This window comes from Nuphar pumila, chromosome 5, assembly GCF_984573655.1.
Source record: "Nuphar pumila chromosome 5, dmNupPumi1.hap1.1, whole genome shotgun sequence".
NCBI lineage: Eukaryota > Viridiplantae > Streptophyta > Magnoliopsida > Nymphaeales > Nymphaeaceae > Nuphar > Nuphar pumila.
The window spans coordinates 27,883,691-27,904,658 of record NC_143253.1 but is presented as its reverse complement, the minus strand read 5'-3'; the positions used below and the strand labels follow the sequence as shown (position 1 = coordinate 27,904,658).

Genomic DNA, 20,968 nt, shown 5'->3' with positions numbered 1-20,968 from the left:
TTGATGGCTTTGGCTTCCATCAATCAGGGGAGGAATAATGTCTCCTCACGGTATAATCATGAAGGAATTTACATCAAGCCATCATCAAGAACTTTTCGAGATGAGGAAGGCAACAACTTCTGGGTTGAGGTGGTCATTGGTACGCTTGCAGAGTCAGGAGCAGATCATAATTTTAAATGGAAGCGCCTATCTTCGATGTGTCTGATCTATATGCTTACTGTGAGAAAGATCAGTCGTCGGAGCCAACTTCTTCCCAACCTAGAGAGAATGATGCAGAGCAGGCCCAGATCCAACAACACGTAGAGTTCATATCGGGTCCGGGTCCAGACCCGAGACCAGAAATCCAGCCAAAACCCTTTAAATAAGCTGCCTAGGATTTCATGAAGGGGGAGATTCAGAAAACGCAACAACAATTTTTTCCTTTCCTGTAATTTTTATTTTAGTTTATTGGTTTTGCAGCCTTCTTCTGACTGTCAGCTTTCTCCTTTTCCTTTTCCTTTTCCTTTTCCTTTTCCTTTTCCTTTTCCTTTTCCTTTTTCCTATTGGCTTGTCCTCTTGTCTTTACATTTAGCTTTACTTGTTTCTTTGTCTGTCACGTTCTGACGCTAGAGCAACTTTTGGATATTTGCATTTAAGTCTTTTGTTTTGTTGCAGCAGCTTTTTATTCAAGTCTTCGGTTCAGTAGCTTTTGGTCTTTTCAGATATTCTTTGATTCCTTATTTTATTAGCTTGTGTTTTTTTTCATTCACGTACTGTTATTGCTTCCTTCCCAGCAGTTCCATCATTTGTTTCAGTTGACGTTCCAGTTGAATAAAAGAAAACAAACAACACCGATAGTTTTGGGTGGCTCTTTTTTCTCCTGTTAGCACTGCATATCGTACGTTCGTGATCAGTGTGCCAACCTTCTAAGCAAACAGGGACATTGCAGCCGACCTTCCACACGACATCAGTTGGTAGGTCTGCCCTGTGACAGTCCCCTTAACGTGGTTGTTTGGGGGTTTTCACGTGACAACAAAGAGCAGCCACATCAGATTCAAAACACCGTGAAGGTTTCATCGTGCCCTCACTGCATCAGATCTTAATGAGAATTTACATTTCCTGTTTTAGATAGAATGAATGAGCATTGTAAATATCATAAATTGCTTATTTTCATGTTTTTTGCCTTTATTCTCCAAAATCTCACAAATGGGAACACGAATGGCACATGCACCATTTCGTAAGAGGTAATTAATCCTAAGTTGATGATTTACATCAATGGTCATAGTCAGGATGTAAACAAAACTTAGGATTTTTATATTTTATAAAATAACACTAAATCCACACTGGATCCTTTTCAAAATTCATTATATTTTTCTTAAAAAATTTCCTCTTTTATCAGAGTTTAGTCTAAAATTGATTCAATACATATATCAATGGCCATAGTCAGGATATATTGAGAATTAATTTCATTTTAAACTCTATGAAAGCACTAAAATGTATTTTATTCTTCATTTGAATTTAGATATGATTATTATATAATACATTCAATGACCATAGTCAGGAGTGTATGTAAACACCCCAAATTTTCATTCACCTCTCCAACATTTCCACCAAGCATCAGCATCCAGCCTCTGAAATCGCCGGAGGGCAAAATGGTCATTTTCTGAGCCCGGACCTTGCAAAAGTCTAAATTTCATCTGCAACTCTCAAAATTATTCTATTTTTAGCTCAGATGTTCAAAATTTTGTTCCTGACAGAAGACGGGAATCTCCAAGTCCTGGTTCAAGATTATATTTCATAAGACATGTCATTGCATAACATTGCATGAACATTTCATATCACTGCACTGCACAACATGTCATTTCGAGGTCCAGAACTCTCGATTTCAAAATTTTCAATCCAGATTTGAATTTCAACTCTTTTTAAAATCGATTTCAATACTCTGGGTCTTCAAAATTATCAATCCTTCCCATTTTACCCCCAGGACTCTGAATTTCCAAATATTTTCTCAGGAAAACAATCTGGATAATTTTCGATAAGGATTTTGATTCTAGCCCTTTCATCTCAGATTTTGCCCTTTTGTCAACAATTTCAAATATCTTTTACAAAATTGCCCTACAGGGGCCAACTCTTTTCAAAATTTCTGTTTTGCCAATTAGTCCAAAATTTTATGAAAATTCCAAAAAGAGGTTTTCTGGCTTGTCTTTATTTCAATAAAGAAGCAATATGGGGCCCACACTCAGGTGGTGTCACATAAGCTTTCCTTTTGAAGAAAAAAAACCTGAATTTTGAAAAACCCAAAAATATAGGAGCCTTGTCCCTGGATTGGCGCCACTTATCTTTTTCTCTCTCCTCCCATTTACCTGCCAAGTGTCAGCGTGGGGTTCACCTAGAGGTGGCGCCACATGTCATTTTCTCTCTCCTTCCATCCTCTGACACGTGTCAGTGTGGGGCCACCTTAAGATGCCGCCACATGTCATTAGACATCCTCTTTGTTCCATGCCATATGTCAGTGTCCACCATCTTCACCCTGTGCCATGTGTCATCCCAAGGTCACCCTGAGATGTCACGTGTCATGTGCTGCCTTGTCCAGAAAAAGTAGAGTTGTCTCCTTCTGAGGTGGCGCCATCTGAGGTATTCTCTCCTGCAGCAGACACGTGTCGTTCTCTGCTCTTCTCAGAAAAAGCAAGTGACACATGTCACTCCCTGCTTTTCTCAGAAAAAGCAAGTGACACATGTCACCCTCTGCTCTTCTCAGAAAAAGCAAGTGACACATGTCACTCCCTGCTTCTCTTAGAAAAAGCAAGTGACACATGTCACCCTCTGCTCTTCTCAGAAAAAGCAAGTGACACATGTCACTCCCTGCTTTTCTCAGAAAAAGCAAGTGACACATGTCACCCTCTGCTCTTCTTAGAAAAAGCAAGGGACACGTGTCTCTCTCTGCTTTCCTCAGAAAAAGCAAGTGACACATGTCACTTTCTGCCCCCTTCAGAAAAAGTAACAATTCAAATATTCAAACTCCAGGCTGATGTGGCGCAAATCCTGACGTCTCCTCCCTAAATTCATTTTTTTAGATGGTGCCACGTGTCCCTTTTCCTCCCTCTTGCCACATGTCATTGTAGGAGCCACCCTGAGGTGACGCCACATGTCAGTCTCTCCTTTCCTCTAGAAAAAGCAGAAATTTAAATTTCAAACTCTCTCTGAGGTGGCACCATTTGAATCCTCTGCCTTTCCTTCTGACACATGTCAATGTGGATGCTATGAGATGGCGCCACATGGCAGTCTCTCCTCCTTCCAGAATAAAGCAGAATTTGAATTTCAAACTCCAAGACAATACCCTCTGAGATGGCGCCACATGGAGGGCTTAGATTAAGCCTCTTTGAATTTCAAAATTTTCCAAAAATTTCTATAAATACAAGGCCCCACGCCCAGCCTAGAGGGGGCTCCTGCTTGAGATCTGAACTTCAATTTAGAATGCCAATTTTTCTTTTCTCTGTTTCCCTTTGAATTCACGCCCTCTCTGGAGTCCCTCATCAAGGTAGCCGCCCGTCTCTGAGGTGTCAAAGCAGCAAAAGAACATAAGGTGAGTCTCTATTCTAATTGATTTTATCGAAATAATACCTTTGTCTTGATTTATATTTTCGTTTTGAAGAAAAGGCTCGTCCAAATGATGGATCGAGCTATTCTCATAAAAGACGTATATCAAAAAAATATAATTATGCTTCCTTGATGATTTTTAGCATTCATGCATTTAGCTAAATTTAATTTGTATTTTATTTTGTTAATTTAGCATGTTTCATAAGTTAATTAAGTTTAATTTGGCATTTATTTCAATTCTGCTCAGTTTCAGTAACTCTCTGTTTTTGTCAGTCAGTCCACACGTCATTTCATGCATTTAATTTTCGTTAAATTCTAAGAAAATCGTGGTATGCGCCATTGGGTGTCCCTAGAAATGTGCCAAAAATTCGGAAGGATTTGAATTTGTTTACTGCGGTAAACATTCAAAATGGTAAGTCGGGTTTTGTTACCCGGGATGCATTTTAAAAACTCATTTCCGACTTGTAAAATCGAGATCTCTCTCATGTGAGGTCCGATTTTCGATCCGAAAGATGTTCTGAACTCGGGGTAATGTCTAGTTTGTAACATGATTTTCTCAGATTTTTCTGATTTTTTTTTATTTCTGACAAAAATCCGAGAGTTCGGGACACGTGTCAGAGCTTGATTTGGGCCTCTGAGATTTTGGATCGACTTAAGGAGATGGGTTCTCTTTGGGTATTGCTCCAAATCCGAATCTGTAAAAAGTGAATGTCATGTTCGGGATGTCCTCTGTTTGCATCTGAAAGCTTCTGATTTTTAGAACAGTTTTAAGATCTGTTTCGGATTTTTCTTGTCAGTCCTTTGTTTTGTCACATTTGTCTGTTCTGTTGCTTCAGGCATGAAAAGTTGTATTTTTTATCCATGTTTCTGTTGATCACATGCCGAAGTCATAAACATGAAAGTTGTCCCTGTATGTGTCGTGAGTAGCTCAGTTAAATATCAGAAATTTCCATGGCTGTTTTCTATTTTTTTAGCATTTTTATATTAGATTAGGTCGATTTTGCCTCCGACAGAACCAAATGCTCGTTACCGAACTCACCGTAGTTTAAATCCCGAGGCTGTAAAAACCAAAAATGTTCAATTTCGGGTCCTTCAGCAGTCTGCAAAATATCAGAGGTTTTTATGGTGTAATTTTTTGCATTATCATATTAAGCATTGTATTATGTTTGGGTCCATAGGCAAAATTCGTCCATTTTAGGATTCTCTTTAAATTTTAGTATCTAAACCATGTCATTTCGTGAGTTTTAGCATTCTAGGTTGTTTGTTAGGGTAGGTAGATGCTCCATACCGAATTTGACAACATTTGGAATTCATTTGAGGCTTGGTTTAGCCATAACATCAAAACAGGGTCCCGCGGGACCCGAATCCAAGTGAAAAGCAAGCAAAATTCGTTATTTTGGATAAATTGCAAAATGTCAAATTCTGATTTTACAGTCTTAATGTGTTTAGCAGCATGTCATCATGCCTCATACTGCATTTCACCATCATTTGTTTCAATTTGAATTTCAAAATCTAATTTTTACCAAAATTTTCTTCAAAAACCCTGATTTTAAAGGTATAACTTTAATATTAGGGGTATTTTGGTCATTTTGACCCCAATTTCGAATTTCAAACTATTTTCTACTGAATTTTTTGCATTTTTATCATATAAACAGGATATTGCATGAATTCAAACTATATAATATTACTTAGACTAGGATGCATATCATATATTTTGAATTCATGCAATATCCTGTTTATATGATTCATGCATTTTATTTCAAAAGCACTATGAATGTACACGAATGACATGTGCACCAACTCTTAGGGAGTTGATAAACTTGGTGGAATCCATATTTACGGCCCTAGTCGGAATATGGACGAGACCCAGATCCATCATCTTTCTACTAATCACATTGAGCCTACACTCTTAGGCTATCTTAAAATGCACATCATATTTCTAATATTTTCAAAGTATTGTGCATTAAATCAATTAAACTCTGAACATATTCATGGCCACAGTCAGAATATGTGAAGGATTTATTTTGACTTAATACACATTTTTCCAACAAATTTCTCAGAAAATCTTTCAAAGCGCATTCATACATTCATATCATTTGCATCATGAAATCATTGATTTTCTCATGATTTTCTTAAGAAAATTTCATTCTCAAGAAATCGATTTCTCAAGAAACTCTGAGAATTTTTCAAAATCGGTTTTCCCAAGTCAAATTTTCCACAGTTTTCCATGGAAAAGGTTATTTTCTCGAGATTTTCAAAAGAAGTCTCTAACTTTTCTCAAAGATCAAAATCGATTTCCAAGTATTTCAAGGGTAAGATTCCCGGGATTTCAACTTCCCAAGTCCAGTCTTTCTTCTCCAATGAGTTTTAATATAAATTTTCCATCATTTTCCTAAGAAAATTCTCAAAGCCCGAGTTTTCCTGAGAAGTGTTCCCCTTTTCAAATGTTCACCTTTTTCTCAAGAATCACTTCTATTTTTCCAAGGATTTTCAACTATTCATGATTTTCCCACATCTTTATGAACTTTCTCGTGATTTAAAAAACCCCTTTTCATCTGAGTTTCCTAAGAAATTGACCTTTTCCCTGAGAAATATCTTTCAACTCCAAAGGTTTTCTGAGCATACATCATGTTTTCTAACTTACATTTTCCAAAATCTCATAGCACATGCCTGAATTCTCTGTGCATTTAGGATAGAACACAATTTTGATGATTTAACTATGTCAAGCACAATTTTGGTCCTTGGTTCGATTACCTCTGTTAAAGGCGACAAGAACGGTCGAACCTCGTATCGACAGGTCGAGCCCCATCCCATGGATTTTCCCGCAATTTTCAAAACGGATGCGAGTATTTCAAAACAAATTTCCTAAATCCGGTCAAGTTTGAATCGCGGAAGCATTTTTTCTCTCTCTTCCGCAAAGAAGGGAAGACGGGAAAAATTTTGCGACGATAACAGTGTATTATATCATTAATCTTATTTACATTCATTTAAAGAATGAAATATGATTTTCAAATCAAATTTAAAAATTATTTAAATTCATTCATCATTTAGGGTAGAATTGCATCATATTTTCAAAATTCCATTTTCAAAATTCCAAGTGATTCTTTTTCTTCATTTCTCAGATCAAATCTTATTTATAAATTCAAATTCAATTCCATCTCATTTTCAAGATTCAAAATTCGATTTCAAAGTCCAATTTGACTTTGAAATTTCAAAATCACTTTTGTATTCAAAATTCAAATTTCCAATTCAAAATTCAAATTTCAAAGTTCAGTTTAACTTTGAAGTTTCTGATTCATTTTTCAAAATCAAAATCATGTTTATATTCAAATTTTAATTTCCAAATCAACATCCAATCTTCAAAGTTATCTTCTATTTTAAAATCAAGTTTATTTTTCTCATCTCCAAATTCAGAATCAAAGTTTGAGATTGATTTTGAATCTTCTTAAAATTTAAATTCAATCTGGGTTTTCAAAACCCAGATCCATCTTTAAAGGTCCTATTTGGACTTTTCAGAATCCAAATCCAAAGTTAGATCCTAATCCTAAACTTGGATCCAGATTTTCAAGTGTAATCTCCACTGTTGGATCTCAGACTTCAGATAAAAAAAATCCATCTTAGGATCCAGAATCCAATTCCACCTTGGATCTCAGACTTCAGATCCAAAATCCAGTATAAGATCCAGAATCCAATTCCATCTTGGATCTCAGATTTCAAATCCAAAATCCAGTATAGGATCTAGAATCTAATTCCATCTTGGATCTCAGATTTCAGATCCAAAATCCATTCTAGGATCCAGAACCCAATTCCATCTTGGATCTCAAATTTTAGATCCAAATTCCATTCCAAATTTCGGATCCAATTCCATCTTGGATCTCAGATTCCAGATCCAAAATCCATTCTAGAATCCAGAATTTAACTTCATCATTGGATCTCAGATTTCTAATCCAATTCCCATTTAGGATTCTAAACCCAGAATTCAATTTTGAATCTCAATTATATTTAGAATCCAGACTTTGGATTCAAATTCCATTTTGAATACCAGATTTCAAATCAACTTCTATTCTCAATTCTTAAATCCAATTCCATTTCATCCCAGATTTTAAAATCCAAGTTCTGATTCCTAAAAAATCCAAAAACCAATTCCATCTATCAATTCTATTTGGATTCCTTAAGTCTCATTCTGATTTCAAACTTCAAAGCCAGAATTCAATTCTATTCCAAACATTCATCCAGGTTCAAAATTCTAATTCAAAGCCCATTTATAACTTTGAAATTTCCTTTCTTCTCCTTTTATCTCAACTTCAAAATCATTCTTTTCAAAATATCCTTCCTAATCTATCTCAAGTTCTAAGTTAGATTCGATCATTCTGAAATTATTTCTTCACTCTATTATCAAATTCATCTCAGAGATTTCCAAATCATTTTTCAAAAGAGCATACATCCTTGCATTGCACAAGCATGATTCTTTGTGCATTTAGACTTAGGATAAATTCTTAAGTGATATTTAGGCAAAGCAAAAGGCATAAATTCGACCCTTGGTTCGATTACCCTTGGTAAAGGCGCCAGGAACGGTCGAACCTCATACCGACGAGCGAATCCCGCCTCCCAGTTTTCCCGCAAATATTTCAAAACGGAGGCGAGTTATTTTCTAAATATTTTCAAAATTAAGGTCAAGTGAGACCTCGCAAAAGAATTCCTCTTTCTCTTCTTTCTTTTCTTTTCTCTTCTCTCTTCTTTTCTGTCTTTTATTTTCTCCCTTCAAAAAGGAGGAAATAAAAGGATAGAAAGGAAAAGATGTAGAAGAGAGAGGAAGATCAAGAGAGGAAAATTTTGCGATGATCACACTAGGATGCGAAAACTAGAAGAAACAGTGGGATCTCGAAGATATCTTGCAATCACGCCATCACCTATCACTCAGCTCTAAGCATCACTTGCGCCCATGAGATGGGTCAAATTTGTGAAAAACTAGTATGTGCACAAGTATAGTAGAAAAAGGACAGTACATGCTTGATTAATACATGATTACATACATGATAAGCAGTTTTAACAAAAAGTAAGGTGAACAAGATAACTTTGTTTCGATATTAACTATCTTGAGGATACGCACAAGAAAAACGTATAAACAACTGAGTTTTTCCCGGGGGTCTATTATTATTTGTATTTTGATAACCCGAAGAACTAGTTGAGTCTGCTCCTAAGGGTGCGGTCGATGACCGAGAGAGGATTCCCCAAAGGCATTTGTGGCAAAAGATGCATCCAACTTCTACAGAAGTCCAGAGGGTCTATCACTTAGGATAATATTCGACAGCCCCATCCCCTAACTCCGATGACTGGCGACACCGAGTCAATTGCTACTCGAGGAGCGCAGTTGTTAACAACTTGTCCATCGGAATTTTTGTACCATCCCATCCTCTCTCTCGTGACGGAACCATAGAGGTGAATGGGTGCGTCAGGTTCTATTTTAACTGATGACCCATTCTATATGCTCTGGTTCGTTGAAGTCATTCGAGCATCTTGCCTGTGAAGGTGATTGTCACAGTTTGTGTGATTACCACTTTTATATCATTGTGCACTTTGCAGTTTACGAGATCGCCACGAATCTTTCATCCAATTATAGTAGTATTAACATGCAACGCATGTCTAGTGATATTGCTTCTGATATAAGGGGTGCGGATTCCTCCAAAAAAATTCCCGACCTTAGCAGTTTTCAACTTTTGCTATTCAAAACTATGTATACTTGAATATCGATTTTTCACAAGAAATCCCTTTTTCTTTAAGGCATTGATGCGCATGCGCAAAATCCGTGTCTTTTGAAAAGGATAACATGATACAAGGTTAGGCAGAGTACGTAAATCGCATACCTTATGAATATGTATATATAACACATAACGCAGGCCTGTGCACGTTAGAGCGCGGCAGCTATGCATAAAGCATAACCCGATGTGTGAAACCACACCTCGAGCGAAAACAATGTGTAAGTAGTGCACGAGGTACGAAACCATAGATTAGCTAAATAAATGTGTAAGCAATGTATGAGGTACGAAACCGTACCTCAGCTAAATAAATGCGTAAACAGTGCACGAGGTACAAAATCGTACATCGGCTAAATAAATGCGTAAGAATGCATGAGGTACAAAACCGTACTTTAGCCAAATAAATGCGTAAGCAGTAGCCTGTGCACATGATAGCGTGGCAGCAAACTAAATGACATAAAGCAAGGCTCGATGTGCGAAACCACACATCGAGCTAAATAAATGCGTAAGCGGAATCCTATGACCGTAAAAGCACGACGGCAAAGTAAATGACGTAAAGCAATGCTCGATATGTGAAACCACATATCGAGCTAAATAAATGCGTAAGCAGAAACCTGTACACGTAAAAGCATTGCGGCAAAGTAAATGACATAAAAAAAAAGGACAAGGAACGCAAACCTGCATCTTTGAGTTCAAAGCGTATATATATATATATTATAATTATGTTTATTTATAAGTTTTAACATTGTTCTTCGTGCAACTTTTCCCTACCTCTGAGAATGTCGGTTTTGCTGACGGTTCTGGGTGTAGGTGATAAGTGGCGTGTGCCTCGGTGCACACATGGAGTCCGTTGCACCTATGGAGTGCGGTAAATGATTCGTCATACTGCGGAAAAAAGAAAAAGGAAAATTATGTGTTGGCATTGTGTTTGGGTCGCAAGGGATGAAACTCGACCCTAGCTCAGGTCGCTAGGCTGAGCCAATCTCTAAGTTGGTGTGCGCCGAGCTGGGAAATGGCGAAGACCAAGCTCACTTGGGCGAGTGAGCCGGTTAGGCCTCAACTGAGCTGGACTCAATGGGAGCCCCGACCGAGCCGGGGTCAGTTTCGCAAAAAGGAAAGCATGGGAAACAGGGCGGTGGGCTTGGTTTCCAGGTCGAGCCTTGCCCCAAGCTTGGATCTGACCAAGGACTCAGGCTGGGCTCGGTCTGGCTGTAGAGCCCGACCCGAACCATGGCAAGGGACCGAGCCTAGGCTTGGTCCTTCCCCAACGTTGGGTTGGGCTCGGTTCAGACCGAACCCAACAACAAGAGGGCAAGGGTAGGTGGTGGGGTGGTCTTGGCTACCAAGCCGAGCTCGACCCCAAACGGGGGTGGGGTGGGGTGGGGGGGAACACCCCTCCTGTGCTGGAAAGAGGAACCAGGGTGGGGTGGCACCCCTTCTTTGTTAAAAAGAGAAAAAGGGAGGGGGTGGTACCCCTCCCTTATAGAAAAAGGGGAAACAAAAGGAGGCAGGGCCTTCGTCACTGCTTACTAGAAAACAGGTGGTAAGGGTAAAGCCCATGTCTGTCGGAAAAACAAGAGGCAAGAGGCGGCAAAGGCGTCGCCCCTACCTACCAGCCAGAAAAAGGGTGAGCAAGCAGGGGCGGTGCCCCTTCTCTACTGAAAGAGAGAGCAGGGATGGGCTACACCCCTCCCCTGCTAAACAAGAACAAAGAGAGAGAGAGCAGGGAGGGGCAGCGCCCCTCTCCTGCTAAACGAGGGTAGAAAGAGAGAGCATTGAGGGGTGGTACCCCTTCTGTGCTAAACGAGGGCATAGAGAGATCAGTGAGGGAGAGGGAGTCGTACCTAGGGAGGGATGTTCCCGGCGAAGGGGGACGATGCATAGGGGAGGAGAGGGGAGGCGCAAGTCGGGGAGAGAGGGAGAGTGCAAAGAGAGGGGGAGAGAGAGAGCGCAGAGAGAGGGGGAGAGATCCGGGTGGTCGAGGGGTATCAGGGAGAGAGAAAGAGAGCAAGGGGCTCTTATGCGTAAAAGGAGAACCCCCCCCCCCCCCCCCCCCCCTCCGTGTTTAAATAGAAAAACACGGGGGGGTCGGGTTCGGGTCCGGATTCGGGTTGGATCCAATCTAGATTCATTTTTTTTTTAAAGTTGGGCTTTACATCCTACCCTCCTTAAATTACTTTCATTCACCAAATTTTTACATAAGCTATAGCTCAAAGTACAAGTCGGGGTATTTTTCCCTAATGTCGATCTCAGGTTCCCAAGTGCATTCCTCGATTCCATGATGCTGCCAACAAACCTTGACGAGAGAGATAGTCTTCGATCTAAGCACTTGATCTTGCCTATCCATGATCTCCACAGGTCTTTCTTCAAAGGTTAAGTCTCCCCGAATGTCCACGTCATCGTAGTGAATAATGTGCGATGGGTCGTGAACGTATTTCCTTAGCATAGATACGTGAAAGACATGGATTTGAGCATACTAAGGAGGTAGTGCCACCCGGTATGCTCCATCACCAATTCGGTCCAAGATTTCGAATGGTTTGACGTATCTGGGACTTAACTTCCCGTTTTTTCCAAAACGAAAAACACTTTTGGTTGGGGATTCTTTGACAAAGACCAGATCCCTAGTTGCGAAAATGAGTTCTCGACATCGCCGATCAACGTAACTCTTTTGTCAACTCTGAGCAGGTCGGAGTCGTTCTCGTATCAATTGGACTTGCTGAGTTTTGTGCCCAATGCAGACTGAAGCTGACCCTAGAACCTCGAAGTGAACCTCGGATCGTGATCGAAAATGATTGAGATCGGAACTCCTTGTAACTTTACAATCTCCCTTGTTGCAGTCGGCTAGGGTTTTGAGAAAACCAGAAGAGAGAGAGAGAGAGAGAGAGAGAGAGAGAGAGAGAGAGAGAGGAAAAATTGTTAACCTCTCATTTAGGTCTAATCTCACTTAAACAAAGAGATTAGATAGAAAATAAAGCATGTGCAATAATACCCTTTGTTACAATAAAAAAATACTAAACTACCCTTGCAGATACGGTGACTGCTTCTCAACACTCCCCCTCAAGCTGGAGCATATATATCAATAATGTTCAGCTTGTCGCAACACTTTGAAAAATTTGAACTAGCCAGGGGTTTTGTGAAGACATCAACAATTTGGTTTTCTGAAGATATGTGCTTCATACAAATATACCCAGTTTTTACCAGGTCACGTACATAGTGACAATCCACCTCAATATGCTTTGTCCTTTCATGAAACACTGGGTTATTAGCAATATAAGTAGCAACTCTATTATCACATATCATCTCCATAGGTAATGAGTCTTTCACTTGGAGATCAGTCAACACAGATTTAACCCACATCATCTCTGCAGTAGTCTGAGCCATAGCCCGATACTCTGACTCAGCCCTCGACATGGCAACAACAGTTTGTTTCTTACTTCTCTAAGTAACCAGATTTCCTCCAAACTATGTCACATGGGTGCGGGTGCGGGTGCGGGTGTGACACGGGTGCGGCGCAATTTCAAATTTTTTGGACACGGGGACTCGGCTATATATATGTATATATATTTTAAAATATATATATATATATATATATATATATATATAACAATAATAAGACTCGGTCAAAGTTGGGTGTTAGAAAATAATACATATAAGTGTATACTTGAATATATATATATATATATATATATATATATATATATATATATATATATATATATATATATATACTCTTCTTAATACAAGAGTACGTATATATTTTTGTACATTCAAGTATATCTATTTGTAATCTTTTCTTTAATTCTGTAATTTTTCTTTTTTTTATTTATTTTTACCTTTTAAATTCTTTTTATGTAATATGCCATCAGCTGAACACTGTCAGCTAATGACCACAGTCTGTCAATGACAGACTGCGTGCAACATTGACTGTCAACTAATGACAACGCAGTTTGTCAATGTTTGTCAACTAATGACAGTGTGCAGCATTGACTGTCAACTAATGACAACACAGTTTGTCAATGCCAGATTGTGTGCAACACAGTCTGTCAACTAATGACAATGTGCAACATTGACTGTCAACTAATGGCAGCACAGTTTGTCAATGACAGAATGTGTGCAACACAGACTGTCAACTAATGACAGACTGTCTGCACAGTCTAGCAGCTAAGAGACGTTGGGACTTTATTTTTTTTAAAAAATTGATTTTTTTAGTTTTTTGCCCTAAAAATGGACAAAAATGGACTCGGTCAAAGTTGACCGAGTCCAAAATGTGGATGGACTCGGCCTCGACTCGTTGACTGAGTCTGACTCGGCGTTGACTGAGTCCGGGCCGAGTCCGAAGACACACCCGAGTCCGCACCCATGTCGAGGCGTGTCGACTCGAGTGCGACACCTCCTTAGCCGAGTCCGTGTGACATAGCCTCCAACAAACACACAGAATCCAGTTGTTGACTTTCTATCAACAACCGACCCTGCATAATCTGCATCTGAGTAAGCAGTAACATCTAGAGAGAGATTTTGTCTAAACCATAGTCCTTTACCATGGGATAACTTTAGATATGTTAGAATCATCATTGTAGCCTCCCAGGCATCGCCCCTGCCTGCCGGCCGAAAAACCCAAGAAGGTAGGGGCGTTGCCCCTACCTGCCGGCCGGAAAAAGGGTGAGCAGGGAGGAGTGGCGCCCTTCCCCTGCTAAACGAGAACACAGAGAGAGAGCAGGGAGGGGCGGCGCCCCTCACTAAACGAGGGCAGAGAGATCAGTGAGGGAGAGGGAGTTTTACCTGGGGAGGGCCGTTCCCGGTGAAGGGGGACGGTGCACAGGGGAGGAGAGGGGAGGCGCATGGAGGGGAGAGCATCGTGGAGAGAGGGGGAAAAAGTCGGCGGGAGAGAGCAGAGAGAAGGGGAAAAAGTCAGGGGGAGAGGGAGAGCGCAGAGAGAGGGGGAGAGAGGCGGGAGGTTGATGGGTATCAGAGAGAAAAAGAGAGAGAGCGGGGGGCTCCTGTGCGTAAAAATAGTAGCCCCCCTCTCCGTGTTTAAATAGAAAAACATGGGGGGTTCGGGTTCGGGTCCGGATCCGGTTGGATCCAACCTAGATCCAATTTTTTTTTGGTCGGGCTTTACAAAAAAGAGTAGGGGGTGAGAGGTCCAACAAGGTAAGAAAACATCAAAGCTGTCATAACAAAAAAAAATGCTAATCGGATATATGTAGAGTTCCTCATTCATCAGAGGACTAATGCAAGAAATTGTGCATAATGCTGCTATGGATAGTTGATGTAGGAGATTTCTAACCCTCAACCGCTCTATTGTTTTCTTTAAACCAAATATGCCACCAGGCAAGAGTGTGCCACCATTTCACCTTCATCTCCATACCTTTCATCTGTGCTTTGTTCATGTGAAAGAATATGCCGTCATATCCTTTTTTAATAAATTTTGCAATGCCATGCCATTTTCTGGCCAGTCATTGGCCGAAAAATAGTCAGTTTAGTACCTTTCAGCCAGGGTAGTACCAGCCTGATCATTTTTCAGCTGGTGGCTGGCAAGATGTGTTTGACACTAAAAACATTATTTTTTTGTCATTTCAGCCATTTTTTAACTACTGGAAAATGACTTGCACTTATATTTCTTTTTTTTGTTTTTTGTTTTTAATATTTTAGAAACCAAAAACCTAGAAGACTATGTTTTTGGTCATCCAAACAGTTAAAACCGATAGACTTTATGCTGTCCCAGTGAACGTCCCATTCTGGCTACACCCAACTTGAATGATAATATTATTTTTGGACAGCGAAGATGTCACAATCTTTTTAAAATATCAGAGACATTTGTGTCATATACTCTTTCATGTTCAAATCTTTTTCTTGCCAATGGTAATCACCTTGTATGTGCAGGATTCATACGACAAATGCTCTAGTGGTGTTCTTAGGGAAGTCAAAGGTTGCTGGTGTGATTTGCTTATAGCAGTCATCATAGAAGAATGGAAGAGTTGCAAGAAAGGTATTAGTTTGGCCTTTGAATCATTAGCTTTTCAGTAATGATTGTGGTTGTTTGTGATTGATTTCAAGTTACTTCTATTGTAGCAATTGAGGCTTCATCTCCACAGAAAGATCTAAAGTGTATTATCATGCCTCATCAGCACATCTGCTCCGATGAAGGTTAGCTGTAGAAATTTGTGATTGTTGAAATGTCACAAGTGTAGAAATGGTTGTTTTAAATTCTTAGACTGCTTACACACTCAACTTCACACTTCCTGGCCTGTTACTAATACTATTTGTCCTTGACTATTTTTAGATGACTCATCCACTGCTGCTGGTGGGAGGATGTGTGAGACAATAAAGGTAATCCTGGACTAGTTGCATCTTTTGTAGAAAAACCATGATGATATGTCAATGAATCATGCTGTTTTCATCCAAGAGAAAAGTGTTTTTCAAGTTGAATACGTTTGTCGTTTATATTTCGTCACTGAATGTATTCGTTCGGTAAAAAAATATGGAAATCAAGGTTAAAAGTACAATAGTCCATGTCTTCCGTACTTGTGTTTATCTTTTTGAATACCTTTTCTAGTTTTCACACATGTATATCTGTTTTTTTCTATTTGTGAATGTTCAGGTGTTTGTACTTCATCATCAACTTAGAATTTTATCCCATGGAAGAACTTTGCCTGATCAGCCTCAGGTCAGTTCTCCAAAAAATATCACTACGGATACCAGAGCAAAAAGATCTGGCCTGGATGTTATTAGTCCAAATCCAGGCACCGAAATAAAATTGGGTTAGTTTCAAATACTTGATGACATGGCTTCTTTATGGCATTCAGTGTTGCTTTAATCACACTTTTTTGGATGATAATTGTCTATTTTATTAAATAGTAGATATATCTTGTCATTTGTAAACCATGTTCACTATTGCCATGGTGCCACCTGCAGTTGATGCAATTCCTTGTAGAATCTCATTTGAGAGACACAAAGAGCGCCATTTTTTCTTTTTAGCAACCTCCACGGGAACATTAGGGTGGGTCCTTCTAGCAGAAGAATTGCCCCTTAAGCCACAATATGGAGTTGTTCGTGTTGCAGCACCCTTAGCGGGGTCAAATGTATGTACAGTTTCAAGTTATCTTTTTGAAGTTAAACATCTTTTGCTGGACTGAACTTGATTTCTCCGGAATATTCTTGCTGCCAAACCCAAGCATGAAAAATAGACTTGACATTTGACTTGATTGTGGACCTTGACAAGTGTGACTCTTGACTCTGGAGTTCTAGTAAAGGAATTTTTCTCTTGTTCTGTTTTGAGCGTATAAAAGTTGAAAATTGATCAAGTCAAGAAAACAGTTAGAATCATAAAAATCTCAAGACCCACTATTACATTGCTAAGAGGAGGAATCTTCTAGTGTGTAACCTTAAAAGGCTTTCTCGCTCTACCACTCCTTCACAAATGTATTTCTTTTTAAATTGTACAATTTAATGTTTCGAATGTCAACTCTTTTTTGAACATGTCTTCACTTGCTTGAATTATATCGCTAATGATGACTGTTTATTACAACCATTGTGTTTAGCAATGTGCAAAACATAGTTTATTTAATGATATATAATGCACTCTTTTCTTACAGTTCCATAATTGTATTGCAATATCTTGGATACATTCCTTGAATTTGACCACTGATCATGCTTGCTTGTAATAAGCAGGCATCAAAATATACATTCTTCAGTTGAATACAATACCTTTATTGTCTTCATTCTTTTTTGTGCATATTTTTATGTCATAGAAATGTATACCATATTTTGTATTAGTAATAGAGAAACAAAATTGTTGCGTACACAAAAAATGGAATGGAAAATAATTAGAATTAGATCGGACCTTATGTTCAGTAGAAGCCATTAGAATTAAGACCGTCTTGATCAAGAGGAAACAGTTCAGTTTGAGTAATATCATCAGTTCAATTTGCTGAAAGACTTAAGGGGGTTTTGGGGAACTCTTCTGAAGTTGATTTTTTTCCTGATACAAACACGATTAGGATGTTGCATTGCTCAATTCTGATGACTGAGATGTTGCATAGATTTAGAAGATTTGGTTCTGGGGTGCTTTCACTTTGGGAATTGTTTGGTCAATAGTGGTTCCATATGAGGAGAGGTGTGTACTAACATACAACACTAGTCATCTATTGGAGTGCATGCATGTGAAAGGACGTGATTGGATACTGAATTTATAGGAAATGTTTTGGAATAGTTTTTTATCCAAATCATGCCTTCAGACAGACTGAAGCTTGGACTTGTTCTTCTACCAAGAGGTTTTGTTAGTTTAATTTGTTCTATTGCACTTTCAATATCTCGTCATGTCAACCTCACTGTCCTAATGAGCTAGAAATCAGACACACGGGGTTGTGTCGACCCAATTGGACCTCATAGATGGATTGAGCATGGTTCAAATTCTAGGAACTGACTCTTGGATCGTGTATTCTTAATGAAAAGTACAATTTTATGAGCCAAGAAAATATTTCACATTGATTGTAGGCCATTGATTTTTCAATGCTCATAAAATTGTGCCTATGTGTCTTAATTGGATGATGCAAGAGCCAATTCTCTCTAACCAAACCATGTACATCACATTTATAAGGTTTGTTTCATGAAAAGTAACAAAATAAAATAAAATAATGAAAAAAAAAACTTTTGGACGTCATGGCCACCTGACCGTATATTAACCTGTACATGCATATTTTATGTATAGCTGTTTATTTTTTAATATATAAAATCTTTTTAAAGAAAGGTGGAGAGCAAATTCTTTGCAAAGCTTTATAGTGACAATCATATATTAGAAGGATGATGTTCATCTGTAAATTATGCTTCTTCAGGCTAATTTCACCATGAGCAAATAGACAAAATGAATTACTTCGCTCAACCACCAGCCACTTTCACTATGTCAGGCAAACTGAGAACGAAACTCTACAAACTTTCTAACATCTTAGCTTTGCTACCGACTAAACCTCTTCCCTAAACAGCTGTTAAGACGCTCTCTGCCCAAATGCTTCACTCTGTGGGAGCCAGTCCAAACCTCTATAGTTGGCATAAGTCAAGATTAGGAAGATGAGAAAAAGGGATATGAATTTTTTTTAATCAACTATTTGAGCCAAGATTGTAAGTATCATATCGTTACCCATATCAGTCTGGCCCAAATTAAGATTGTATAGTATCGCATCATAAAATATCAATAAAATTTTAATAAATTTTTTTCAAAATATCCAAAAAAAATCAAGAAAAAACAGAAAAAACTGGCAAAAATTCTAAAAAAAATCATATCACATAAAACAATGATGAATTGCACAAAATACAACCATAATATCACATATGAAGCATTTGTCTCTATGAGCTGCATAAGACATCATCAAACATCAACTATCTCACAAGAACAATGAAGAATAGTAAATATCTTGCAATTAAGAACATGCCACAAGACTCATACTTTCATATTCCATAAAAAAAATATTATGGCAATAGTTGTACTCGATTTTCAATCGGTTTTCACTCATTTACTTGAGTACCTCATTGCCATACTGGATCATCTAATACCATCTTTGTTGGAGTGTGGAGCCTGATTTTTACCTTGATATAAATCTTTAATTTTCGCAGATTCAACTTTTTTGAGAGTAGCTTTATAATTTTACTCATAATAAAAATTTTGTACCTTAACTCATTTTCTTGAGTAGAAAAATTGTGGAAATGCACTTTTTTTACCTTAACCCACTTCTTTGGGTGAAAAAACGGTGGAAATGCACTTCTAATGGCCTCTAGACAAATGGTGAAGTCGACCTTCAAAAGGTATTTAAAACTCAAATTGAAAAAAATAGCGATCAGCCTTTTTAAAGTGTGTCAAAGTACGATACACTCTGTATCGTACGATACGGGTATGATATGCACTTGTATCACAATACGAGTATGTATCGCATCACAAAACCCAAAAGTAACGATACATATACTTACAACATTGATTTGAGCCTTTGGCTTTTCCCAAACTTGAATAGTTGTGACTACCATTATTGTTGCAGGAAATATGCGAAAAGACTAAACAAGAGCCTCTAAGGGCTTACAAGATCATAAACACAAAGTGCATATGCACAAGTCCACTAAGGGACAATGCAAAGGCCAACAATGACAACAACACGAGAGCAAGAATATAAAAATAATGTCTTTATTGCTAAAATGCTTAAGCACAAACACAGGATTGAATATGTCCCTATTTATATACACCCACATGAAACAAGCCATTGGGAGCTCCCATAGAGTCATTGTGAGCTAACCTAACAACTATATTTATAACCATTGGGTTAGCTCCTAACGACTCTATGGCCTAATGGTGGACATTACCTATTATAAAATTGATATATATAGTACAATACAATCTATTTTAACACCCCTCCTCAAACTTACAACGTAAACATCGAAGGTTTGTTGAGAAGAAACAAAAAACGAGGAGCAGCAAGAGCTATGGTAAAGAAGTCTGCAAGCTAAAATTCTGATATGATATATGACAATTCAATAGTTCTTCTCAAGAATTTATCACAGACATAATGACTATCCATCTCAATGTGGTGCGATCATGGAAGGTATGGTTGCTGATCATGTAAATTGTACTCACATCTTCAAAGGTTTGGAGATGACAACCCCCATATCTTTGAGAATATTTCTTAACTATACAAGCTCCATAATTGTCGTTGTCATAGCCCTATTGATGTGGTATCTTATCAAGGGGCAACATTCCAACCGGACTATGCAATAGGGGGGCCGTCTGAGCTCAAGCGCGAGCGTGTATTAGCCCACTAGTGCTAAGTTCGCGAAAAAACAACCCAATGACAAAAATTGCCTAGGGAAAATGAGATGTAGCAGAAATACCCCAACACATTAAATGCGGGACTCAAATATGCGTATGCGCGATGTAGGACAGACCTAAGGAGCTGGTCTAAAGCACAAGAACAAATTGGGCGACCTACCTTGGGAGATACGGTTTCGGGCAAAAAGACAACGCCAACAATAGCAATTTTATATTCCAATTTTATCTTAAGTGATTATAAGTTCTACCTGCAAAAAAGAACGCTTCTGATATTGATTCTCTAATTTTATGAACCCTTCCTCCAATCCCAATGCCGGTTATTCCAAACGTTCAATAAAAATGCAATAATGGCATAAATGATAAATCTGAATTTATTCAAGTTCCAGCTTCACACACATAAACAAATCAGATTTGGCAATTTCCGAAAATGACTATAATCAGCCACGTAAACAGCGTATACACACACACACACACACACACACACACATATATATATATATATATATATATATATATATATATATATATATATAGAGAGAGAGAGAGAGAGAGAGAGAGAGAGATTGAGACGATTTTCGAAAACTGCAAGGCACTTAAACATCCTTAGTACAAATCGTTATTGCATTTGCATCTAACTTTCATTAGCGTAAATCGTTGTAATGTTTAGCATTCTTACGTAATCATCGCTTTAGGATTTTGTCTTCCTTAGTCCAAATCATCATCGCATTTGCATCTAATTTTTATTACCGTAAATCGTTGTAATGTTTAGCATTCTCAAGTAATCATCGCATTCAACATTCTGTCTTCCTTAGTACAAATCGTTATCGCA

At 38.5% G+C, this 20,968-nt stretch overlaps 1 protein-coding gene across 1 annotated transcript in view; it reads left to right on the top strand.

Moving 5' to 3' along the window:
• Positions 1-20,968, top strand: part of LOC149837233 (protein TRANSPARENT TESTA 9-like) — a 156,600-nt gene that overhangs the window by 119,256 nt on the left and 16,376 nt on the right. The window contains exons 16-20 of the mRNA XM_090005904.1: positions 15,216-15,321; positions 15,405-15,479; positions 15,616-15,662; positions 15,934-16,093; positions 16,248-16,414. Of these exons, the coding sequence (XP_089862030.1) occupies positions 15,216-15,321; positions 15,405-15,479; positions 15,616-15,662; positions 15,934-16,093; positions 16,248-16,414 (555 nt within the window). The remainder of the gene's footprint in view (positions 1-15,215; positions 15,322-15,404; positions 15,480-15,615; positions 15,663-15,933; positions 16,094-16,247; positions 16,415-20,968) is intronic.